At 41.8% G+C, this 26954-nt stretch overlaps 1 protein-coding gene across 3 annotated transcripts; it reads left to right on the top strand.

The window, feature by feature from the left end:
• On the top strand, positions 1–26269 carry LOC133550978 (lysine-specific histone demethylase 2). Of its 3 annotated transcripts, none has more exons than XM_061897193.1 (21): positions 2–192; positions 481–623; positions 7735–7856; positions 7926–8015; positions 9894–10005; positions 10075–10188; positions 10259–10297; positions 10461–10653; positions 10717–10901; positions 10997–11167; positions 15852–15923; positions 16069–16203; positions 16275–16446; positions 16517–16644; positions 16712–16843; positions 19494–19568; positions 19652–19768; positions 20395–20520; positions 25170–25292; positions 25368–25520; positions 25595–26269. In XM_061897193.1, the coding sequence occupies exons 1-21, from the start codon at positions 177–179 to the stop codon at positions 25676–25678; spliced, it is 2502 nt and encodes an 833-aa protein (XP_061753177.1). In that variant the 5' UTR covers positions 2–176; the 3' UTR covers positions 25679–26269. The 3 variants fall into 3 exon arrangements, with proteins under 3 accessions (XP_061753175.1, XP_061753177.1, XP_061753176.1); XM_061897192.1 differs by having other exon boundaries at positions 15849–15923; XM_061897191.1 differs by having other exon boundaries at positions 1–192; positions 10461–10901; positions 15849–15923.
• The last annotated feature ends 685 nt before the right edge of the window (positions 26270–26954 follow it).

The following is a 26954-nucleotide window of genomic DNA, read 5'->3' as shown; positions in this document are numbered from 1 at the left end:
GCTCCGCCCCTTTCCTCCGACAACCGGTAGTGGTATTCTAACGATAACAACGCCTTTATTTCCCCCCACGACAATAAAAGGGCGACGGGTGGACGAAGCATAATTGGGGAATAAAAAACAACAACATTTAAATTAGCACACTTTTTTATTTACAGGCTTGAAAAAGAAAGTCCAACATGCTGTCGGACGCAGGTCAGTAAGCATGAGTATGTGTCGACGCTGTTAGCAACATGCTAAGTAGCATGCTTACATGACATGGCTGATTTAAAGACCTCATTCTGATGGCAGTTTGCCGCCTCTAAAGTCACTTTTCTGTCGTCCACTCGCCTCTGTCTCTACCCTAGTCGTCAATGGCGAGGATAACAAATACAAAAAAATAACTCTCGTTGGTTTTGTTTACAAATAGGCCCCGACCGCAGCATGCGCCGCTTTGTTGTCCCATGATGTTGTTGACATGTCACCGTGGTGCTTTGCATTCAGACTACCCGGGCAGCGGCTCCGGCGGCCGGCGAGCCAAGAAGAGGGGTTCCGGGGAATCATCCGGGGACGGCCTGGTGCCGCGGTCCTCCGGGAGGCAGAGCAACGTCCGAGTGAAGCGGGCCAACAACCCGCCGCCTGGACAGGTACGCACGCACACGGGACACTTCATTAGGGACGCGTGAGAGCCGGTGTTGTATCAAAATCTGTTAAACATCGGAATTTGTAACTCTAGGGCAGTGGTTCTCAACCTTTTTTCAGAGATTTACCCCCCTGTGAAATATGTTTTAATTCAAGTACCCCCTAATCAGAGCAAAGCATTTTTGGTTGAAAAAAAGAGATAAAGAAGTAAAATACAGCACATTGTCATCAGTTTCTGATTTATTAAATTGTATAACAGTGCAAAATATTGCTCATTTGTAGTGGTCTTTCTTGAACTATTTGGAAAAAAAGATATACAAATAACTAAAAACTTTTTGAAAAATAAACTAAGTGCTTCAATTATAAATAAAGATTTATCAATCAATCAATCAATCAATCAATGTTTATTGATATAGCCCCAAATCACAAATGTCTCAAAGGACTGCACAAATCATTACGACTACGACATCCTCGGAAGAACCCACAAAAGGGCAAGGAAAACTCACACCCAGTGGGCAGGGAGAATTCACATCCAGTGGGACGCCAGTGACAATGCTGACTATGAGAAACCTTGGAGAGGACCTCAGATGTGGGCACCCCCCCCCCCCCCCTAGGGGACCGAAAGCAATGGATGTCGAGCGGGTCTAACATGATACTGTGAAAGTTCAATCCATAGTGGCTCCAACACAGCCGCGAGAGTTCAGTTCAAAGCGGATCCAAGACAGCAGCGAGAGTCCTGTCCACAGGAAACCATCCCAAGCGTAGGCGGATCAGCAGCGTAGAGATGTCCCCAACCGATACACAGGCGAGCGGTCCATCCTGGGTCTCGACTCTGGGCAGCCAGTACTTCATCCATGGTCATCGGACCGGACCCCCTCCACAAAGGAGGGGGGGACGTAGGAGAAAAAAGAAAAGAAGCGGCAGATCAACTGGTCTAAAAAGGAGGTCTAGTTAAAGGCTAGAGTATACAGATGAGTTTTAAGGTGAGACTTAAATGCTTCTACTGAGGTAGCATCTCGAACTGTTACTGGGAGGGCATTCCAGAGTACTGGAGCCCGAACGGAAAACGCTCTATAGCCCGCAGACTTTTTTTGGGCTCTAGGAATCACTAATAAGCCGGAGTCTTTTGAACGCAGATTTCTTGCCTGGACATATGGTACAATACAATCGGCAAGATAGGATGGAGCTAGACCGTGTAGTATTTTATACGTAAGTAGTAAAAGCTTAAAGTCACATCTTAAGTGCACAGGAAGCCAGTGCAGGTGAGCCAGTACAGGCGTAATGTGATCAAACTTTCTTGTTCTTGTCAAAAGTCTAGCAGCCGCATTTTGTACCAACTGTAATCTTTTAATGCTAGACATGGGGAGACCCGAAAATAATACGTTACAGTAATCGAGACAAGACGTAACAAACGCATGGATAATGATCTCGGCGTCTTTAGTGGACAAAATTGAGCGAATTTTTGCGATATTACGGAGATGAAAGAAGGCCGTTTTAGTAACGCTTTTAATGTGTGACTCAAAGGAGAGAGTTGGGTCTAAGATAACACCCAGATTTTTTACCGAGTCGCCTTGTTTTATTATTTGGTTGTCAAATGTTAAAGTTGTATTCTTCTCCACATAGAAGTAATCATCAACTTAAAGTGCCCTCTTTGGGGATTGTAATAGAGATCCATCTGGATTCATGAACTTAATTCTAAACATTTCTTCACAAAAAAAAGAAATCTATAACATCAATATTTATGGAACATGTCCACAAAAAAAATCTAGCTGTCAACACTGATTATTGCGTTGTTGCATTTTTTTTTCAGTCTATGAACTTACATTCATATTTTCTTGAAGTATTATTCAATAAATATATTTATAAATTATTTTTGACTTGTTGCTATTTTGAAAAAATCTCACGTACCCCTTGGCATACCTTCAAGTACCCCCAGGGGTACGCGTACCCCCATTTGAGAACCACTGCTCTAGGGGGCGATGTTCCCATGGCGTTTGTTTGATGGTTAAAGGCCTATTACTGAAACCCACTACTACCCACCACGCAGTCTGATAGTTTATATATCAATGATGAAATATTAACATTGCAACACATTCCAATACGGCCTTTTTAGTTGACTAAATTACAATTTTAAATTTCCCGGGAGTTTCGTCTTGAAAACGTCGTGTAATGGTGACGTGTATGCAAGACGTCACAGGTTTTAAGGAAATATGAGTGCTGCACACACACGGCATAATTACACAGTATTTTGGAAATCTGTGTTGCTGATTCTTTTGCAGTTTGTTCAATTAATATTGGAGAAGTCACACTAGAAAGATGGAGTTGGGAAGCTTTAGCCTTTAGCCACACAAACACACGGTGATTCCTTGTTTAAAATTCCTGGAGGTGAAACTATACTATGGATCAGAGCGCGGTCAAGCAAACATGAATCAGGACGGAATGTCAACCAGCAGTTTTCGGTGAGAAAATTGTGGTAAAAAGTCGCTTCTTACCGGAGAAAAGCTGAGCTTGTGCCGTCCGTAAAGCTGCCGTCGACTCCCCTGAGACATTGGCGTCAAGACACCCGTGGACGTACACCTCCGACTATATGGTACTATTTAACTCACTAAAACACTAGCAACACGATAGAAAGATAAGGGATTTCCCAGAATTATCCTAGTAAATGTGTCTAAAAACATCGTGTTTTTTTTTTTTTTCTAGTCCGTCGCTATCAATATCCTCAAACGCGATTCTTTCATCGTCGCTCAAATTAATGGGGAAATTGTCATTTTCTCGGTCCGAATAGCACTTTTTGTTGGAGGCTCCCATTAAAAACAATGTGAATATGTGAGGAGCCATCACACGGGTGACGTCATCGTCTGCGACTTCCGGTAGAGGCAGGGCATTTCTATTAACACCGAAAGTTACGAACTTTATCGTGGATGTTCTCTACTAAATCCTTTCAGCAAAAATATGGCAATATCGCGAAATTATCAAGTATGACACATAGATTGCATCTGCTATCCCCGTTTAAATAAGAAAATCTCATTTCAGTAGGCCTTTAAATGGCAAGGCCAAAGAGGAGGAGAAGAAGAACATTTGCGTAAATGGCGTAAACTATCCTTAATGCTGAAACGTCAGTTGTTAGAATTTCAGCATGAATAAATTACACATATTCTTGAAATCAATGACTTACTTTCATTATAGTATGAGTCCATTGTATCAGCTGTTGATTCTCTCTCACACACATACATTTTCCGGATTAAAAGCTATCATGGAATGAAACTTAGACTTAGACAAACTTTAATGATCCACAAGGGAAATTGTTCAACACATTAGCTCAGTTACAATGATGGAAAGTGTAAGGATGGAAAGGACAATGCAGGTATAAATAGACTAGGTACAGCAATGTAAAATATAACATATCTGCGAATATATACAATATATACTTAATGTGTACAGTATATTATATATATACAGATATATTATGTCTATAACATATATACAATATATACCAATTGCTCTGTACACTATCACAGTATCTTTGCAGCCCCAGCATAAAAAAGAGAGTGAGTCCAGCAGAAAAATGAATATAGACATTAAAAAGAAGTAGCTGACATAGAGGGTGTCAGTTAATAGGCGGATATTATCTATTGCTGTATGGGGAGTGATTATACAGCTGTATAATGTAGCCTTTGCTGTTTGGGCCTATTGAACCCTAATTAGAATACAAACTAAGAATCATCTTGTGATATGATGTACTTAGTCCATAAGTAACAAACGTGTACTTCATGTTTAGTGACATAATTCTTATTTTTACACTTTTTTTTCCCCAAATTTCTAAATTCCAATGTATGCTATACTCTTCTGACACCACCAGATATAGTATAGTATAAGTGTAAACAGTGTAAGTGTCCACATAAGGGCCATAAGACCCCAATTTAGTAGTGCACATCCATCCATTTTCTATCGCGTGTCCCTTTTGGGGTCGTGGGGGTGCTGGAGCCTATCTTGGCTGCATTCGGGCGGTAGGTGGTGTACACCCTGGACAAGTTGCCACCTCATCGCAGGGCCAACACAGATAGACCGAAAATATTCACATTTGCATTCACACATTTGGGCCAATTTAGTGGTGCCAATCGACACATAAGGGCCATAAGACCCCAATTCAGTAGTGAACATCCATCCATTTTCTACCGCTTGTCCCTTTTCGGGTTGCGGGGGGTGCTGGAGCCTATCTCAGCTGCATTCAAGCGGTAGGCGGGGTACACCCTGCACAAGTCGCCACCTCATCGCAGGGCCAACACAGATAGACGGACAACATTGAGTGAGTGAGTGAGTGAGTGAATTATATTTATATAGTGCTTTTTCTCTAGTGACTCAATGCGCTTTACATAGTGAAACCCAATATCTAAGTTATATTTAAACCAGTGTGGGTGGCACTGGGAGCAGGTGGGTAAAGTGTCTTTCCCAAGGACACAACGGCAGTAATTAGGATGGCGGAAGCGGGGATCGAACCTGGAAACCTCAAGTTGCTGGCATGGCCACTCTACCAACCGAGCTATACTGCCCCATTCACATTCACACAGTAGGGCCAATTTAGTGTTGCCAATCAACCTATCCCCAGGTGCATGTCTTTGGAGGTGGGAGGAAGCCGGTCATGCAGTCACGGGGAGAACATGCAAACTCCACACAGAAAGATCCCGAGCCCGGGATTGAACTCAGGACTACTCAGGACCTTCGTATTGTGAGGCAAATGCACTAACCCCTGTACCACCGTGCTCCCTCAGTAGTGTGCACAATTTTGGAAATAAAAGCTAAAAGCTGCTGTCCACGTATGTGGCCACTAAGGCTTATAGAGATTTTAATGCCAGTGGGTGCTCGGTGAGTGTGCATTAGTGTTGTCACGATACCAATATTTTGGTACCGGTACCAAAAGTATTTTGGTGTTTCTCTAAATAAAGTGGACCACAAAAAATGTCATTATTAACTTTATTTTAACAAAATCTTACGATACATTAAGCATATGTTTCTTACTGCAATTTGTCCTCAAATAACATAGTGAACATACAAGACATCTCTTTTAGTTGTAAGTAAACAAACAAAGGTTCCTAATTCAGCTGCTGACATATGCAGTAACATGTTGTGTCATGTGTCATTCTATTATTTTGTCAACGTTATTAAGGACGAGCGGTAGAAAATGAAATATTAATCTACTTGTTCATTTACTGTTAATATCTGCTTATTTTGTGCTTCAACATGTTCTACCTACACTTCTGTTAAAATGTAATAATCATTTATTCTTCTGTTGTGTGGTACTTTACATTAGCTTTGGATGATACCACAAATATCGGCTGCATTTCAGATAGTTGTTTGTGTGCCATGTTGTTCCAGACCACAGCAAACTTTACCTTGCTTGCCAAAGATTGTAATAAATCTATTAAAAGAAGACAACCCGCCGTTTCCTTTAACTTGGACACACACATATATACCTTTGGCAATTAAAAGCCAGTCATTTCCAGGAGTTAAATCACCTTCTGCGTAGCCTCTGATTTACTAATGGTTTCTGATGTTGTAAAAATATGTAGAATAAATATTAAATTTCAACATTTCTGTCAGCCTGCGACACATGGTCATTTAGATAATAGGCTATTATAGCTAATATAGACACTAGAGATGCGCGGTTTGCGGTCTCATCCGCGGAGTCCGCGGATAAACCGCTGTTTGGGCGGTTGACATGACGAAAAAATGGATTTTAATTAGATTCGGGCGGGTGGCGGTTGAATCATCCGGAAATATTTGATATGCATGGTTCTGTGATCGGTATCCTTTGCCATTCAAAGAGCCATTAAAGACCCGTGTCATAAAGCAAAGAAGACAATAAGAGACGCTATTATTCTCCTAAATGACTGCCGGTAGTCACCCAGATAATAAATATTAGGGCGTGCTGTGAAGCCATTGGCTTTGTCGCCTACTACAACGTGTACGATCTGCTTGTCAGTCCCGCATTATGTTGTGTGTGGCTTCCGCGGCAACACGCACACGACTGCAAGGCATACTGGGTGACGCAGAGTACACTAATGGTTGTGATATAAACAATTTTAACACTCTTAGTAATATGCGCCACACTGTGAAGCCACACCGATTAAGAACGACAAACACATTTCAGGAGAACATCCTCACAGTAACACAACATAAACGCAACACAACAAACACCCATAATCCTTTGTATTCATGACACTTCCTGACTATTTTATACACCCCGCTGGCAGCAAACCCCGCCAACCCCGTGCGTTGGTAAGGTGGGTGGGGTTGGGGGCGTGGGGGTGTAAAATATATTCAGGAAGTGTCATGAATACAAAAGATTATGGGTATTTGTTGTGTTGCGTTTATGTTGTGTTACTGTGAGGATGTTCTCCCGAAATGTGTTTGTCAATCTTGTTGGGTGTGGCTTCACAGCGTGGCGCATATTAGTAAGTGTTAAAGTTGTTTATATCACAACCATCAGTGTACTCTGTATCACCCAGTGTGCCTTTTTTAATCTTGAACGTGTAATTGCGGAGGCTTCACACAACATGTTGCCGGACGAACAATTGATTCGTACATGTTGATGAAGGTGTCTAAGGCAATGGCTTCACAGCACGCCCATATTCTTGTAATCAGAATGAACGCTATTGGATAGTCGCGAGAACGTTAGCGGCTCCAATTGTCATCATCACTTTTGATGTATTATAGCGGGCGGTTGGCGGGCGGGTACGGTCCTGATAAAATGTTGGTTCGGGTGGACGGCGGGTGGATGACGACATTGGTGATGCGGATGATATAATTGCCTATCCGCGCATCTCTAATAGACACTTATGTCACGTGTTACTTCATGATAAGACTTATATAAGGCTTTTAATTTTTTGTGGCTCCAGACAGATTTGTTTTTTGTATTTTTGGTCCAATATGGCTCTTTCAACGTTTTTGGTTGCCGACCCCTGGTCTATGATGAAGCAAAAAGAATCCCAAATAGTCGAAAATAAATAAATCTGCGTGTATACATGATATTTTTGTTGTTGTCAATCCCATGGGCTTAGTAGGAACCCAAGCAAATTCTGCCAAAGTGTCCCATTTGTGACATCCGTCTGGTTTCAGAGCAAAAGAAAAGCCACGGATACGGAAGAGGAAGACGACCAGTCGGAGAAGAAATACAGGAAGTGCGAGAAGGCCGGCTGTTCGGCCACATATCCCGTCTGCTTCGCCAGTGCGTCCGACAGGTGAGCCTGGAGGTTTTACTTCCAGCATCTACGTTAAAATTGGCTTGAATTATTTTTTTCTCTTACCAGGTGTGCTAAAAATGGCTACACGTCTCGCTGGTACCATCTGTCATGTGGCGAACACTTTTGTAACGAATGCTTTGATCACTACTACAGAAGGTAATACTAGTACTTATTCTGCATGTTTTGCAGACCCTCCAAAACATTTAGGGGTGTAAGGGTACGTGTAATTGTATTGAACCGTTTGGGTACGGGGGTTTCGGTTCGGTTCGGAGGTGTATCGAACGAGTTTCCACACGGACACATTAGGTAGGGCACCGCAGGTTATGTAAACAATGCAGAGAGAGGCACAACACACAGCAGGCTAGCAGCGACCGGGCTAGGACAACATGCAAAAGCCAGAGCTGGAAGACCCTCCTGCCTCGTTAACATCTCCCGTTTGGAAACACTTTGGCTGAGCGGTGCGATACAACAGTGGAGGAAGGAGGTTTGCCGACATTGTTTAGCAGCAGTAGGGTACGCTTCTGCCAACACGTCAAACAGGCTAACTCCTTTGAAGCGGCACCACCGCATTCAAGCAGCCTCTCCTCGGCGAGTCAGGCAGGGCTGAAGCAATAACAAATGTTTTTATAGCAGCAGATTTAAGACAATCCATTCATCCATTTTCTACCGCTTGTCCCGTTCAGGGCCGCAGGGGGTTGCTGTATTGCAGGGGTCTGCAACCTGCGGCTCCAGACCCATAGTGGCTCCCTGGAGCTTTTTATAAAAATGTATGAAAATAGAAGAAGATTAGGAAAAAATATATTTTTGTTTTAATAGGTTTTTTGTAGGAGGACAGCGTGACACAAACCTCCCTAATTGTTAGAAATCCCACTGTTTATATTAAACATGATTCTCTGAGAGCGCTGTTTTGTCCTACTAATTTTGGCAGTCTTTGAACTTGCCGTAGTTTGTTTACATGTATAACATTCTTCAACGATGCCAGAGAAAGACATATTTTTTGCCACTCATTCTTTGTCTCATTTTGTCCACCAAACTTTTTATACTTTGTTGGTGTTATTGACTTGTGTTGAGTGCTTATCGGGCATATTTGGTCAGTGCATGACTGCAAGCGAATCGATGCTAACATGCTATTTAGGCTAGCTGTATGTACATATTGCATCATTATGCCTCACTAATAGGTATATTGGAGTTAATTTAATTTCCTTTTCTTATGTCCTCTGTGTATTTAATTTACATCTGCATTTCTCCTGACATATCTGTATGTGTTATTGGCTGCATGTCTGATAGTTGTTTGTGCACCGTGTTGTTCCAGACCACAGCAAACCTAACCCAGCTTGCAAAGATTGTTATAATTCCATTAGAAGAAGACAGCTTACCGTTTACTTTAAGTTGCACACATCATCTATACCTTTGGCCATTCTAAGCCAGTAATTTACAGGAGTTAGGCGTGGCGCAGTTGGGAGAGTGGCCGTGCGCAACCCGAGGGTCCCTGATTCAATCCCCACCTAGTATCAACCTCGTCACGTCCGTTGTGTCCTGAGCAAGACACTTCACCCTTGCTCCTGATGGGTGCTGGTTAGCGCCTTGCATGGCAGCTCCCTCCATCAGTGTGTGAATGTGTGTGTGAATGGGTGAATGTGGAAGTAGTGTCAAAGCGCTTTCAGTACCTTGAAGGTAGAAAAGCACTATACAAGTACAACCCATTTACCATTTATCTCACTCGCCCTCTGAGAAGCCTGCCTTTTAATAATATTCTCCAATGTTGTAAAAAAGTGTAGAATAAATTTTACATTTCAACATATCTGTCAACGAAGATCTGTGTCAGCAAGACGTGGTCATTTTGATAGTAGGCTAATATAGACACTTATATCATGTGTCGACTTCATTATAGAAGGCTTTTAATTTTTGGAGGCTCCAGACAGATTTTTTTGTTGTATTTTTGGTCCAATATGGCTCTTTCATCATTGTGGGTTGCCGACCCCTGACCTAGAAAGTAGTGCATGACTGCCATCTTTTTTTAATTTTTTACCTCAGTCACAAAGACGGCTACGAAATTTTTGCCGCGTGGAAAAAGGTGTGGACGAGTAACGGGAAAAGTGAGCCCACTCTTAAGGCTTTCATGGCAGACCAGCAGCTTCCCTACTGGGTGAGAAGTTGAATGTCGCCCACGTGGACGTCAACGCACCGGAAAGTATTTAATATCTTGTCCGTGTAGGTGCAATGCAACAAGCCGGACTGCAAGAAGTGGCGTCAGCTGACGAAGGAGATCCAACTCACCAGCTCCCTGGCGTCGACGTACCGCTGCGGAATGAAATTGAACAACATTAAGGTCAGCAGGAAACAGGACGTAGATCCGCTTACGTGGGCCGATTAGTGATTTGATAGCTGTTTGTCTGCAGAGTGAAGGTCCGGACCAGTGCTCCCAACCAGAAGACCTGGTAAAATAAACCTTTTTTTGTATGTTTTCATGGGTTTGTTTGTATCAACTTCCTGTTCAGAGTCTTGATTAGTGGGAGTTCTTCCAAGGATGTTTGTCAAATCCTTTCCAATTTTAACTGTCAGTCCAAGATGGATCCAGGCATTCCTTTTTGTTCCCTGCAGAGAGTGGCGGAGGTGACTGACAGCTGGTGGCATTCCATGCTCATCCTGCCGCCATTGTTCAAAGACAGCCCGGCCAGTCCCTTCCTGGCTGCTTACTACCCCGACTGCGTCGGAATGAGTCCGTCGTGCACCCCAGCCAGCGCGTCCATGAGCGAGCTGAGGGCCGACCATTGCAGGGCCGCCCAGCCTCAAAGTACGTACTCCTCAACAGCCGTTCAGATCGACGCCAGACTTCAACGGCGGCGTTCTTGTCCAGTTGCAGGTCTTTGTCCATACTTCCAGCCCTTCTACCAGCCCAACGAGTGCGGCAAGGCTCTCTGCGTCCGACCAGACATGATGGAGCTCGACGAGCTTTACGAGTTCCCTGAATTTTCCCGCGATCCCACTATGTATTTGGCTCTGCGCAACCTCATCCTGGCCTCCTGGCACAAAAACTGCAAGGTACCTAGGACGATAATAGCTTGCCAGAGCGTGCCACGCATTAGCAGTTCTCCACAGTTAAGTGGAAAACAACTCATTCAGTGTCTTTTCCAAAGGAGGTTCTCACCGCCCAGAAATGCGCCCTGCACATCATCGTGCGCGGGTTGGTGCGCGTGCGCTGCGTGCAAGAGATGGAGCGGGTGCTCCAATTCATGACCAGAAAGGGTCTCATCAACACGGGAGTGCTGGCTGTCCAGCGGCCTCTGCTCCCGGAAAGGCATCGCTCTGTGAGTATCACCACACTTTGACAAGATTAGTACTGCCGCAACACAGCTTGTTCCTCTCCCTTTAACTCTTAAAACTTGCGGCCTGCATGCCATTTGCGGCCCACAAGCCCGTATTTTGTGGCTCTCCTCTTAGAGGGGAACTGCACTTTTTTTTAATTGTGCCTATCATGCACAATCCTTATGTAAGACAAGAACACATGTGTTTGTTTTTTTTCTGCATTCTAAAAATGAAATAAGTCCCATCAAATGTCTGCTTGCAATGGAAACTATAGGAGTCGCTCTATTCTGCCAATAAAGCCCTGAAAAAACATCTAAACACCTCCATTAAGGTTTTATATACATGCTGTAAGTATATATAGTCCAGGCCAAAAGTTGGGACACACCTAATCATTTCAATGCATTTTCTTTATTTTCAAGACTATTTACCTTGATTATCACTGAAAGGGGAACATTATCACCAGAACTATGTAAGCGTCAATATATGCCTTGATGGTGCAGAAAAAAGACCATATATTTTTTTAACCGATTTCCGAACTCTAAATGGGTGAATTTTGGCGAATTAAACGCCTTTCTGTTTATTGCTCTGGTGGCGATGACGTCAGAACGTGACGTCACCGAGGTAATACTGCCACCATTTTCATTTTCTACACATTACACACACGGGTCTCAGCTCTGTTATTTTCCGTTTTTTCGATTATTTTTTGGAGACATCATGCCTCGTCGGTGTGTTGTTGGAGGGTGTAACAACACTAACAGGGAGGGATTTAAGTTGAACCGAAGATGCGAAAGTTTCTGCCGCTAGACCCCCATTGAATGTGCCAGAGTGTCTCCACATTTGACCGGCGATGACAGACATGGCACAGAGATGTATGGATAACCTGCAGATGCATTTGCAATGATAAAGTCAACAAAATCACAAAGGTGAGTTTTGTTGATGTTGACTTATGTGCTAATCAGACATATTTGGTCGCGGCGTGACTGCCAGCTAATCGATGCTAACATGCTATTTACCGGCGGTGCTAAAGCAGACATGGCACAGAGATGTATGGATAACCTGCAGATGCATTTGCAATTATATTACGTTTCCTTCCATCCACATTTAATGCGAAAAAACACATACCAATCGACGGATTTAAGTTGCTTCATTATCACAAAATGCGAAAGTCCTGATCGTTTGCACATTTTACCGGCGATGCTAACCCAGCTAACCGACCATGCTATGGCTATGAATAGCGTCAATAGCTATTCGCTCAATAGCTTCAGTTTCTTCTTCAATACTTTCATACTCCAACCATCCGTTTCAATACATGCGTAATCTGTTGAATCACTTAAGCCGCTGAAATCCGAGTCTGAATCCGAGCTAATGTCACTATATCTTGCTGTGCTATTCCCATTGTTTGTTTACATCGGCAGCACTGTGTGACGTCACAGGAAAATGGATAATGGTTTCGAAAATAGCGAAAATAAGGCACTTTAAAGCTTTATTTAGGGATATTCCGGGACCGGTAAAATTTTGAAAAAAACTTCAAAAAATACAACAAGCCACTGGGAACCGATTTTTATTGTTTTTAACCCTTTTGAAATTGTGATAATGTTCCCCTTGAAGGCATTAAAACTTCCACACCTGTGAAGTGAAAACCATATCAGGTGACTCCTTCTTGAAGCTCATCGAGAGAATGCCAAGAGTGTGCAAAGCAGTACCGTATTTTTCGGACTATAAGTCGCGTTTTTTTTTTGTAGTTTGGCCGGGGGTGAGACTTGGCCAAACTAAAAAAAATGTTTTTCTTTTTTTTTTTGGTTAGGCCAATCTCACCCCCGGCTGGACTGTGGAGAAGACTGCGACTTATAGTCCGAAAAATACGGTCATCAGAGCAAAGGGTGGCTATTTCGAAGAAACTACAATATAAAACATGTTTTCAGTTATTTCACCTTTTTCTGTTAAGTACACAACTCCACATGTGTTCATTCATAGTTTTGATGCCTTCAGTGACAATCTACAATGTAAATAGTCATGAAATTAATTGAATGAGAAGGTGTGTCCAAGGTTTTGGACTGTCCTGTATGTAATGTAGTAGCGGGCACATTTTTAATAAGAGCCAAAGTCAAAGATCATGTCTGTGATCGTCTCTGCTAAAATGTGAGTTACACAAGTTTGTTAAACAGAACTTGTGAACCACCCGTTGAATAGCCCAAATGATAAAAAGAGAGGACTTAAGATGAAACCTTGAGGAACACCGCTATTATAGCTAACAAAATTGAAGTTAAGTTAAAGTTAAAGTACCAATCATTTCACCACACACTGTCCTCTGAATTTGACCCATCCCCTTGTTCACTCCCTGGGAGGTGAGGTGAGGGGAGCAGTGGGCAGCTGCGGCAGCTGTGCCCGGAAACCATTTTTGGTGATTTAACCCCCAATTCCAGCCCTTGATGCTGAGTGCCAAGCAGGGAGGTAATGGCTCCCATTTTTATAGTCTTTGGTATGACTCGGCCGGGGTTTGAACTCACAACCTACCGATCTCAGGGCGGACACTCTAACCACTAGGCCAGTGGTTCTCAAATGGGGGTGCGTACCCTTGGGGGTACTTGAAGGTTTGCCAAGGGGTACGTGAGATTTTTTTAAAATATTCTAAAAATAGCAACAATTCAAAAATCCTTTATAAATATATTTTTTGAATAATACTTCAACAAAATATGAATTTAAGTTCATAAACTGTGAAAAGAAATGCAACAATGCAATATTCAGTGTTGACAGCTATATTTTTTGATGACATGTTCCGTAAATATTGATATTAAAGATTTCTTTTTTTGTGAAGAAATGTTTAGAATTAAGTTCATTAATCCAGATGGATCTCTATTACAATCCCCAAAGAGGGCACTTTAAGTTAATGATTACTTCTATGTGTAGAAATCTTTATTTATAATTGAATCACTTAGTTATTTTTCAACAAGTTTTTTGTTATTTGTATGTCTTTTTTCCAAATAGTTCAAGAACGACCACTACAAATGAGCAATATTTTGCACTGTTGTACAATTTAATAAATCAGAAACTGATGACATAGTGCTGTATTTTACTTCTTTATCTCTTTTTTTTCAACCAAAAATGCTTTGCTCTGATTAGGGGGTACTTGAATTAAAACAATGTTCACAGGGGGTACATCACTGAAAAAAAGTTGAGAACCACTGCACTAGGCCACTGAGTAGTCAGTAGTAACAAATTACTACTGACTGCATCTGTAGTAAACAAGATTCAGAACCACCTTAGTTACAAACAATGGAAACAATGAGAAGGGGACTTAATTGGGTGCCTTGAGGAACACCTCAGTTATGTAAATCGCAAGTTGGGACCCCAGTGTTGTAGGTTTGCTAGGAAGGTTTAAATGTCAACGCACGCCAATGTGTTTACAGTGGTCTACAACAGGAGCATTCTAGTCTTTTTGGGAATCTGCTGCAAAATTGTTTGTCTCCCACACTGCAAAAAGTCAGTGGTCAAAAACAAGAAAAAAAACAACCAAAAAATAGGGGTATTTTATTTGAGCAAAGTAAAATTATCTGCTAATAGAACAAAAAAAAATTGGCTTGTCAAGGCTTTCCAAAACAAGTAAAATTAGCTAACCTCAATGTACCTAAAATACCTTAAAATAAGTATATTCTCACTAATAACAAGTGCACTTTTCTTGGTAGAAAAAAATGAGACCTTTTTGTTCAATACGTTGAAAAATATTGTAAAATTAAATAAATGCTAGTGCCATTATCTTGACATAATGGTATGCGCTCGGCATTACATTTCTTGAAACCAGCAAACTTGTATTAAAAACGAATTTATTGTTCTTAATGGGAAGGCAACAAGGCAACCGCGTGTTACTCTCGGGGTCTCCTAGCCGCTCTGGCAAATCATATTGTCTAAAAATGCATTTTTCCATCGATAACATGACATCATCGCACCAATTGCGTGCTCTTTCAGTCAATTAGTGCGCATAAGTACAGCCCGGCCCCTGGCCAGATTTTTTAAAATAGTAATTTGGAAGAATCTGCGATGAGGTGGTGACTTGTCCAAGGTGTACCCGCCTTCCACCCGATTGTAGCTGAGATAGGCGACCCTAAAGGGAATAAGCGGTAGGAAATGGATGGATGGATACATTTGGAAGAATTGATCTCAATGTGCATGAACAATTTCTGTTCAAAATTGTTAGAAATGTCACCTCTTAAATGTTTGAATTTTAACTGTCAGTTTACTGTACTGTGCCAACTGTACTACTATATGAGTACGTATTTTCTATTGTTTCATTGAAAATAAAACAGCAAAGTCCATTTGGCTGTCATCCGTTTTGATTATGAGACACAATTGCGCCGAAATCATTATTTTTTTTTTTCATGCTTGAACTAAGAAATTATTACTTTTGAAAAGTATTTTTATACTTGTGAGTGTTGATGGCACAGCTTTGCAACAGTTGATATTCTAGTTTTAAGCATGTTTTACTCAATATAGGTCATCAAATGTCAGCAACCAGCTGTAATATCTTACTGAGATAATTTAGGACCAAAACACTTTTGAACTGAACCGGGGGTCAGAATTGTGTCATTCCTGGGACGGATTTGGCCCCCCGTTGAATAGCCCTGGACTACGTTGTGGCATACACAAGATAAGTCCTCACAACTCATACCTCACATTTGGTTTTGGCAGAAGAACGTGGTCGTGATCGGTGCTGGGCCCTCGGGACTTGCTGCTGCGCGCCAGCTGCGCAACTTTGGCACTCAGGTTGGTTTCCTTGTTCAGCTTTTACATGGAAAAGGTTGTCAAATTGATGTTTTGGATTGCTAATATTTTATAAAGTAGGACACCTTTGCCTTAAGGGGTAAGAACCACTGGATGGGTCAACATGGTTGGTGTTTGCGGCCTACAGGTGTTGGTGCTGGAAGCCCGCGAGAGAATCGGTGGGCGCGTGTGGGACGACACCTCCCTGGGCGTCACCGTGGGTCGCGGCGCTCAGATCGTCAACGGCTGCGTAAACAACCCGGTTGCTTTGATGTGTGAACAGGTGAGAGAGGGCTCTTATGTACCTGCAGACAAACACTCAGGCTCCTCCTAAACTGACCACACGTGCTGCAGATGGGCGTCCGCATGCACAAGCTGGGAGAGCGCTGTGACTTGTTCCAGGAGGGCGGCCGTGTCACCGACCCCGCCATCGACAAGCGCATGGACTTCCACTTCAACGCCATTCTGGACGTGGTGTCGGAGTGGAGGAAGGACAAGTCGCAGGGCCAGGACAAGCCTCTGGGAGGTGCTGAGACTTTGACAGGCGGGCTAAGGTCTGCCATTAAAACTCATAGCGTTTGAACATTTTTTGACAGAGAAAGTCCAGGAGCTTAAAAAGAACTTTCTTCAGGAGTCCGGCATCCAGTTCAGTGAGCTGGAGGAGAAAGTCCTCCAGTTTCACCTCAGTAACCTGGAATACGCCTGTGGCAGCTCGTTAAACCAGGTCCGAGGGCCAGGCTTGTCTGGTGTTGAATGATTTCCTGCTAACAGCGTATTTTCTTGCACGCCAGGTTTCCGCCAGGTCCTGGGACCACAATGAATTCTTTGCGCAGTTCTCAGGAGACCACACGCTGCTCACTCACGGCTACGCTGCTCTGCTACACAAGCTAGCCGAGGGCCTCGACATCCGCACTAAGTGCCCGGTAGAATACAGTTGTGTTTCCCTCTCAACATGTTCTGTCCCATACGAAATATAATATTACTCAGTCCGATATCAGCAGAAAAAACTTGTAAAATACCTGATACAATCAGTCCTGCAGCCAGTTAAAGTACCAGTAGAGTGGAAAAACAAGTTGACTTTGTATGCTTAATTGTGCTTCATTGTAACCATATTCAATTGTATTTACAATCTGTAAAGTATGTAAAAATACCATCTAAACATCACAGAATGCCAGAAATTCAGTCAGCCATTTTGAATATTAGGCTCCGAATACCTTTGGCTATTTCCGGAGAGTGACTTCACAGTAGCAACGCTTCTGCACTCCGACCATGTTATCAGATCAGTCATACTGGAAATATGCAAGTATTTACAATCCGTAAAGTATGTAAAAATACCATCTAAACATCACAAAATGCCACAAATTCAGTCAGCCATTTTGAATATTGGGCTCCGAATACCTTTGGCTATTTCCGGAGAGTGACTTCACAGTAGCAACGCTTCTGCACTCCGACCATGTTATCAGATCAGTCATACTGGAAATATGCAAGTATTTGCAATCCGTAAAGTATGTAAAAATACCATCTAAACATCACAAAATGCCACAAATTCAGTCAGCCATTTTGAATATTGGGCTCCGAATACCTTTGGCTATTTCCGGAGAGTGACTTCACAGTAGCAACGTTTCTGCACTCCGACCATGTTATCAGATCAGTCATACTGGAAATATGCAAGTATTTACAATCCGTAAAGTATGTAAAAATACCATCTAAACATCACAAAATGCCACAAATTCAGTCAGCCATTTTGAATATTGGGCTCCGAATACCTTTGGCTATTTCCGGAGAGTGACTCCACAGTAGCAACGCTTCTGCACTCCGACCATGTTATCGTATCAGTTATACTGGAAATTAGCAAAAGTTGTAAGGACATGTACACGCATTTGTTGTGGTATTTTTGGAACAAACGCTAACAATGCATTCTATGGGGGCTCTCTATTTTGCCCACAAAACTCTTTGAATAACCATCCAAAACCCTGCAAACAATACTGTATTTTCATCTCGCAACCTGAATATTAACCGATTATTAGTAGTTATTATCAGCGCCAACTCAGTAAGTTTTTTTAGCATTGATAACCGAGAGCTAACTATTGTTTATGCTGCATTGGACTCAAGCAGAGATTTTAATATAAATATAAAATGAATCTGAAGATGGCAGTAATGCAACATATATGGATCCAAACTGCCATAAAACTGTAAAGAAGAAGAAGCTTATGCAGCATTGAGCCGGCGATGTTTGATTGGTTGATTGATTGGGACTTTTATTAGTAGATAGCACAGTACAGTACATATTTCGTACAAATGACCACTAAATGGTAACACCCAAATAAGTTTTTCAACTTGTTTAAGTCGGGGTCCACGTTAATCAATTCTTTGCTGTCGTTCTTCTCCCGCATCTCGGCTCGTCAAAGTTATTCTCGATTATAAATCTAGCCTCTCATCTGGTTATTGTGAGGAGTTGTTCATTTGTGACATTCAAGTTTATACCCGGAGATGGAGACAAACACACTACAACAGTTTTGTGCCTTAAAATTAATTATTAATCCAAACGGGAAAATATGGACATCCTATTAGTCATCAGTGAGAGCAGACATTGTACAGTAAGCAATCATTTTATTATGTTTGTAGTTTATATTTCTTGTTTAGCACTTAGCAATACTGCTACATGATGCTTAGTGTTTAACTAAAGCTGGATCTGTGTAGCACAGCTTCTAAAACTTGTCGTTCACCCTCCTTATATTCAGGATAAAAAATATAAAGTTCTGGATCATCATTTGTCCCAAAGTAATCATTATGGGCTCCCCACAAATTCTGCATGATTTGGATTGTTGTCGATGGGAAAGGGATCGGTGGTGACGTGTCTGGCTTCCTTATTATCTCTCAAAATGGCTCAGGAATCTCTGAGATTGATACTATTTTGATCATATTTACTTACTCGCGAAGTATTTCGGTGTCATACATCAGATATATATGATAATAGCTTCAATATAGAGGCAAGTTGTTTTTCCACTCCACTGGTACTTTAACATCTAAATGTCCTCCATTAGGCACATTACTTCTTATAATTTACTAAAGTCGTTTACAAAAGGTAAACATCGTAGGCTATAGGCTAGCAGCTACTCGACAGTGAAGCACACAAGCGAGACATATGTGATAATAACAGAACAATATTGCAGTCTAAAACAGCACATTTGTCAATATAAATGAAATATATTTGCATATTACTTACACATACAAAATCTCCAATGCAGAAGATTATTAGAACGTATTTATTAACAAACGTATCCGCATTATTCAACTTACTGCTTCATGAGCTTAACACTATTAACTTTTGTGACCACTCGGTGTTGTCAAAAAACAATTACTACTCCACTTCAATTTAAAGACCTCATTAGTCCATTTCAATAGGTCAGTGTTTTTCATACCTACCTTTGTTCTCTGTCAACCATTTGTTACATCCAGCAGTCCAAAAAAATGCAAGTATGATTCATGCTGACATCGTATCGGATCAGTTTCGTTATCAGCCAATATTCAAGGTTCCAATATCCCTAAACATTACATTTCTTTCTACTTCAGGTTCAGTCCATCGACTACTCAGGCGATGTTGTGAGAGTTACTTGCTCTAATGGCTCCCAATGGACAGCCAAAAAGGTGCAACTACTACTAAATAAATGTGAAAAGCACTTTTTTTGGGGGGATAATGTTGTTTACTTGAAGTCGTTTCCTCCTTTTAGGTTCTTGTTACGATACCACTAACGTTGCTTCAGAGGAACTTCATCCAGTTCAACCCGCCCCTTCCTGAGAGGAAAATGAAAGCGATCCACAGTCTGGGAGCAGGCATCATTGAGAAAGTAAAAAAATACACACACGCATATACACAAACACAATGAACATTATCTTTTTTAAAAGCCCTTTTTGCATGGTAAAAATATTAAAGATGTCTGAATGAAACTCTCGTAGTTTTTGCAATCATTTCAAAATAATTAGTTAAGACATTGTTATGAAAATAAAAAAAATTGCCAAAAATAATCAAATAATCTTTTATTTATATACCACATTTCATACGCAAAAATTACACAAATAGATTTAAAATATTATATTAATAATAAATGAATGAAAACATAAACTAGTAAGAATACTAGTAGTAATAGTAAAAAACAAAACAGAAAATAACATAATACAAAATAAGAACCTAACAAGAGTTTAAAATGATCAGTAAAAAGCCTGATTTAACTTTTTAAAGCCTTTTAACTTTTTTATGTGAAGTTAATCAAATCAATGGTCTCTGCACACTAGAGTACATCTGGATTTTTTTATGTAGCATGCGATATTAATGGCATGCTACCGGAATCTTGTCAAAACTCAAAACTAACTAATGTTCTGATCTAGTAGAAGTTTCAATACACATATTTTTGCTAATGGCGCACATAAAGTGTCCAACTTTCAAACACAACCTTCTTGCCGACCTCCCAAACAGATCGCCCTCCAGTTTCCGTACAGATTCTGGGACAACAAGATCCAGCTGGCGGATTACTTCGGTCACATCCCGCCGACTCCCGACAAGAGAGGCATGTTCACCGTCTTCTATGACATGGACCCGAAGGTTGGTCACAGATTCTCACGTAACATTTGGAGCCATAGCTGCCGATCCAATGCCATGTGGGATTGATGGCAAATTCTTTCCCACCACCAAGCAAAAACGGCGCATGTTCAGACCCCTTCTATACTAAGCTGTGTGATTTCCACAAGTGTCTGTGCAGACGGCTTCACGGTGGAAGAGGGGTTAGTGCGTCTGCCTCACAATACGAAGTAGTCCTGGGTTCAATCCCGGGCTGGGGATCTTTCTGTGTGGAGTTTGCATGTCCTCCCCGTGAATGCGTGGGTTCCCTCCGGATACTCCGGCTTCCTCCATCTCCAAAGACATGCACCTGAGGTGTGGTTGATTGGCAACACTAAATTGGCCCTAGTGTGTGAATGTTGTCCGTCTATCTGTGTTGGCCCTGCGATGAGGTGGCGTCTTGTCCAGGGTGTACGCCGCCTTCCACCCGATTGTAGCTGAGATAGGCACCTGCGACCCCAAAGGGAATAAGCGGTAGAAATTGGATGGATGGGGTCTTTGCAGACGGAAGGAGAAACACGGGAATGTGTTAATGACTCGCCTCCATATTTCCAGTGGTGACCTCCGAGTTACGAAACCGCTTTAATATGCAGCTGGCTGTGGCGCGTTCTTTTTGACGTCACTTCCTGTGTGGGGTATGCTCTTCCTCTCCGAGCTCAGTTTGTAAACGATCAATGAGTCCATACAAACCTAAGAACCGGAGATTCAAGAAATACACGGTGCAATTGCCCGTGTAAAAAAATTGTCCGAAGAGGGGGACCTTAAACGATGAAGTGTGAAGTGAATTATATTTATATAGCGCTTTTCTTGAGTGACTCGAAGCGCTTTACATTGTGAAACCCGATATCTAAGTTACATTTTTAAACCAGTGTGGGTGGCACTGGGAGCAGGGGGGTAAAGTGTCTTGCCCAAGGACACAACGGCACTGACTAGGTTGGCAGATGCGGGGATCGAACCCAGAACCCTCAAGTTGCTGGCATGGCCACTCTACCAACCAAGCTATACCGCCCTAACCAAGCTATACTGCCCCGATAAACGATAGATTAGTGTGGCTGAAACGGGGGCTTTGGCTAAATAGTTATTCATTTAAGGGGTTATCCGGCTCAGTGTAGACATAGCCTCAGATTTAAACTATCAGGTATTGCTACTTAGTTACTGTACTTCCATATGTGGGCAATCCAACCACAATGCGCATTGTTTGTTTCCCACAGAGATTACGATAACGTGTTTTGACCTGTGTGTGTGTAAAGTGCAGCGTGTTTTTACCCATTCACGAACAGGAAGTAGTATAGTGGTACCTTGGTTTTCGTATGCCCCACTTTTCCTAGGATGAAAACCAGAACTTTTTGCCAAAATGTGCCTAGTTTTCGTAAAATTACAGCCATTAAACATGTGTACGCTTTATTATCCAATTAGTTGACAAGTTGTTAAGATAATCATTAACTAATAGACTATAAAAATAATCGTTAGTTGCAGGCCTCATCTACTTGCAGATGTTTGACTAAATTTTGTGACGAAGCTGTGGATTTCTATTGTTGTTGCTGCTTGTCTGGAAGACAGTGTCCGTCGCTTAAAGGGTTAGATAGGAAACAATGGTTTGAGCACTTTCTTGGGGAAGAACATTCATACTTTGTTGTTCAGTCGCTGTTAAAAGTCAAATTTTCGCCATTAATTTAGATTTTTTTCAAGGTTGAATGAGTAGTTTTTTTCTGCTTACCCCATGTCGCTTCATTGTGACATATATGCCTTGCTGTTGCCCCCTTACCCACATATACGAACACACACATTATTTATATACATATATATACACACACATATATATATATATATATATATATATATATATATATATATATGTGTATTTATATGTGTGCTTGTGTGTGTATATATGTATATATATATATATATATATATATATATATATATATATATTTGTGTGTATATATATATTTTTTTTTGTACACATATGTGTGTTTGTATATATATATAAATATATATGTGTGTATGTATATATATATATATATATATATATATACACACACATATGTGTGTGTCTATATTAATGTGTTTGTGTGTGTGTATATATATATATATATGTATGTGTGTGTGTGTGTATATATATATATGTATATATATTTATACACACGTGTGTGTGTTTATTAATGTGTGTGTGTATATATATGTATATATATATATATGCTTTATATATGTTTATGTATATATTTATACATATCTATATATACGTGTGTGTATATAGACACACATACACACAAATATATATATATATATATATATATATATATAAATATATATATATATATATGTATATATATATATATGTATACTAAAAATTGGCCCTAGTGTGTGAATGTGAGTGTGAATGTTGTCTGTCTATCTGTGTTGGCCCTGCGATGAGGTGGCGACTTGTCCAGGGTGTACCCCACCTTCCGCCCGATTGTAGCTGAGATAGGCGCCAAAAGACCCCGAAAGGGAATAAGCGGTAGGAAATGGATGGATGGATGGATATATACACACACACATTATTTATAATATATGTATATATAATATGTATATACATATATGTTTGTGTAAAAATGTGTATTTATATATATATATATATATATATATTGTGTGTGTGTGTATATATATATGTATATATATATATATGTGTGTGTGTGTGTGTGTGTGTGTGTGTGTATGTATGTATGTATATATATATATATATATATATATATATATATATATATATATATATATATATATATATATAACTTTTAAAATTATAAATTTGTCAGCTTTATGTTATTACGTGATGCCTTTATCTCTATTTTGACATTTTGATAAAGGGAGGTATTTTTTATTATTATTAATGTTTTAAAGTTATGTACATTTATATGTACATGTAGATGATGTATCGGGACAGATCCATTAAGAGTTTGAGCAGAAATATGTCTTATAGGAATTGAGTATAGGTAGGTAGGAAGGTCTTTATTGTCATTGCACAAGTTCAACAAAACTTTGTTTCCAGCACAAACCCGTTCAAGATTAGACAAACAAACAGTGTACAGAGTTACAGAACAGAAACGCTGATGGGTCGCCGCAAGCTCCACGCAAAAGATGGGGAAAAAGGTAAATGCTGGGGAAGGATGAGTTAAAAAAAATACAATCTAGACTGGGCTCTGAAGGGAGCCCAGTCTGGAGTGGGAAAAAAACTCCATAGCAAAGCACACATACATATTACAACATCTATCTCGAGACTTGCAACAGAGAGGAGGGAGTGGGGGCTACGGTGGAAGGCTGCAGCTCTACAAGCACTGCCCAGCTGTCCAATACCCCTAAGGGATTCGCGTCAAGGGCGTTTAATGGGACGTCAAGGGCGTTTAATGGGACATGGGGTATGTGTATGTGGCGTATATATTTTTTGTGGATGCATGTGTGTGTGTAAGCCTGCAGCGTGTCTCTGTTCCGTGGCCTTGATGTCGTGCAGTCGCTAGTCCAAAGTCAACAACTACAGGTGTGTGTCCATGAGAGACAAGAAGAGAGTTTGTTGTGTCCTTCAGGATAGTCTCGAAGCCAGGGAAACAATCCAAATTAGAAGGTTCTGTATGCTAGTGAAAATAAAATTTGCTTTTCACTCTAAATTGCCTATGACTGGTCCTCAAAATTCATCCTGCGGGGCAGACAGTTCGATGTTATCCAAATCACAAGAATGTCCACAGTTCTGCCCGCATTCCTCCGATCATTTGCGGCAGCTTTGGGGTCCTTTCGAAGACTGCCAGCAACTTCCAATTTGTCAACAAACCAGAGCAACGCTTACTCCCAATCAGCAGACGTCCTGTTGTCATAATTCCAGATACAGTGGGGCAAAAAAGTATTTAGTCAGCCACCGATTGTGCAAGTTCTCCCACTTAAAATGATGACAGAGGTCTGTAATTTTCATCATAGGTACACTTCAACTGTGAGAGATAGAATGTGTAAAAAAAAATCCAGGAATTCACATTGTAGGAATTGTAAATTATGGTGGAAAATAAGTATTTGGTCAACCATTCAAAGCGCTCAGTGACGGAAGGAGGTTTTGGTTCAAAATCTCATGATTCATTCTTTCCTTAACACGGATCAATCGTCCTGTCCCCTTAGCAGAAAAACAGCCCCAAAGCATGATGTTTCCACCCCCATGCTTCACAGTAAGTATGGTGTTCTTGGGATGCAACTCAGTATCCTTCTTCCTCCAAACACGGCAAGTTAGTTTATATCAAAAAGTTATATTTTTGTTTCATCTCTCCACATGACATTCTCCGAATCCTCTGCTGTATCATCCATGTATCCATTTGCACAATTGGTGGCTGACTAAATACTTTTTTGCCCCATTGTAAGTGGATATCTTCACGGCCTCGACTCAAAGGGTCGCCAGGCACGCGGCACTCCTTTTTCTCCCCAGAGTCCGTCGTCGTGTGTCCAGCAACAACCGCTCCGTCACCGAACCCAAGATCTTGTCAATTTCGTTGAGGCCAGCTAAATAGTTTTAATGTTAAGATTTGGAGAGCAGTGAGTGCAAAAAGAGGCCACACGACTAAACAAGACAAAGAAGCAAGCGGGAGAGATAAGATACATTTTCATGCGTTTGTCTCATGTAGGGAAAGCAGGCTGTGCTCATGTCCGTTATCGCCGGGGACGCTGTCGCTGCCGTACGGGACATGGAGGACAAAGACGTGGTGGACGAGTGCATGAAGGTGCTGCGTGAGCTCTTCAAAGAGCAGGTAGCTACGTCACGCTCTTGAGAAGACCAGCAAAAGCCGCGCGTAGACTCTCATTGTGGGGCCCTCTCTCGACAGGAGGTCCCTGAGCCGCTGCGTTCCTTGGTCACGCACTGGAGCAAAGACAAGTGGTCGCAGATGTCCTACAGCTTTGTGAAGATGGGCGGCAGTGGCGAGGCGTACGACATCATCGCCGAAGACGTCCAGGGAAAATTGTTCTTCGCCGGCGAGGTAGCTGCGTTTTCAGTACCGAGTTTGCGTGCGGATGTCTCCCAATGCCTCATCTTCCTCTCCGGTTTCTCCAGGCCACCAACCGGCACTTCCCTCAGACCGTAACGGGCGCCTACCTGAGCGGGGTCAGAGAGGCCAGCAAGATGGCCGCTCTCTGAGCAGAACGGCCAAACCGCCATCAGCCGGGATTCGCTCCCGTGTGAAAAGCCAAGGATCTCCAAGGGCTTCGCTCCTAACGCTCATCTCACGTCAACAAGGACGGACATGCTTGTGCTGGAACGCGCTCTTTGTCGGACTCCTGGAACGTCTTATCACTGAAGAGGAATGGCGCATCTAGACGTTTTTCGCTAGGTTTCATACAAATTGTGATGTGTCGTTGCAGGAAGCGAGTGTCAGGTTAAATGTGTAGAAGAGGAAGTGCTCGTTTCATTCGATGCCAGCACGGAAGAACCGTAGTTGAGTTGTGTGACGTGTTGGTGTGTTGCAACAAGGTAAAAGACTGTCCTCTCACTTTCTCAGGGATGACATCAGGACAACAAGTAATTCATGTTCCATTCTCAATATGATATTTTGTCTTGTGTTTGTCCCCGAGTGACGATTTCCGGTTTGTCAACAGCACAACACTGACTACTAATGTTTGGCGTTCCCATATCTGTCTGGAATATTCCAAAAGGTTCTGTTTGTTACACATTTCAGCGTGTATGTTATTTATCTGCTGTTCCGTATGTGTAATAAACCGTGTGACAAAAGGCACTGCTTATCTTTTTATGATCAATGGGATCATAATTAACTTAACAGCTTTTCCACTACACAGGGGCCCAGGGCCCGCTCAAATATTAACACTGAATTCTTACTCTTGATTTGAATTTATTCATCCATCTATCCATTTTCTACCGCTTATTCCCTTTGGGGGCCGCTGGTGCCTATCTCAGTTACAATCAGGCGGAAGGCGGTGTACACCCTGGACAAGTCTCCACCTCATCGAAGGGCCAACACAGACAACATTCACAATCAATCAGTTTATTTATATAGCCCTAAATCACAAGTGTCTCAAAGGGCTGCACAAACCAAAACGACATCCTCGGTAGAGCCCACATAAGGGCAAGGAAAAACTCACACCCAGTGGGACGTCGGTGACAGTGACAATAATGACTATGAGAAACCTTGGAGAGGACCGCATATGTGGGCAACCTCCCACCCCCTCTAAGGTCACATTCACACACTAGGGCCTATTTAGTGTTGCCAATCAACCTATCCCCAGGTGCATGTCTTTGGAGGTGTGAAGAAGCCGGAGTACCCGGAGGGGACCCACGCCCATGCAAACTCCACACAGAAAGATCCCAAGGACTACTCAGGACTTTCGTATTTTGGGGCAGATACTAACCCCTCTGCCACCGTGAAGCCCTGAATTTATTCAATAATTAATATTTACAA

This window comes from Nerophis ophidion, linkage group LG04 (genome assembly GCF_033978795.1).
Source record: "Nerophis ophidion isolate RoL-2023_Sa linkage group LG04, RoL_Noph_v1.0, whole genome shotgun sequence".
In the NCBI taxonomy this organism is placed as follows: Eukaryota; Metazoa; Chordata; class Actinopteri; order Syngnathiformes; family Syngnathidae; genus Nerophis; species Nerophis ophidion.
Note: the sequence above shows the minus strand (reverse complement) of the source record. Positions and strands in the feature narration are given on the sequence as shown.

Excerpts from the sequence above, each read along its gene's own strand:
- LOC133550978 (XM_061897191.1), top strand. Across the intron at positions 16,844-19,493 it reads ACATCCGCACTAAGTGCCCG|GTTCAGTCCATCGACTACTC; the intron begins GTAGAATACAGT and ends TTTCTACTTCAG. Across the intron at positions 25,293-25,367 it reads GTGAGCTCTTCAAAGAGCAG|GAGGTCCCTGAGCCGCTGCG; the intron begins GTAGCTACGTCA and ends CTCTCTCGACAG.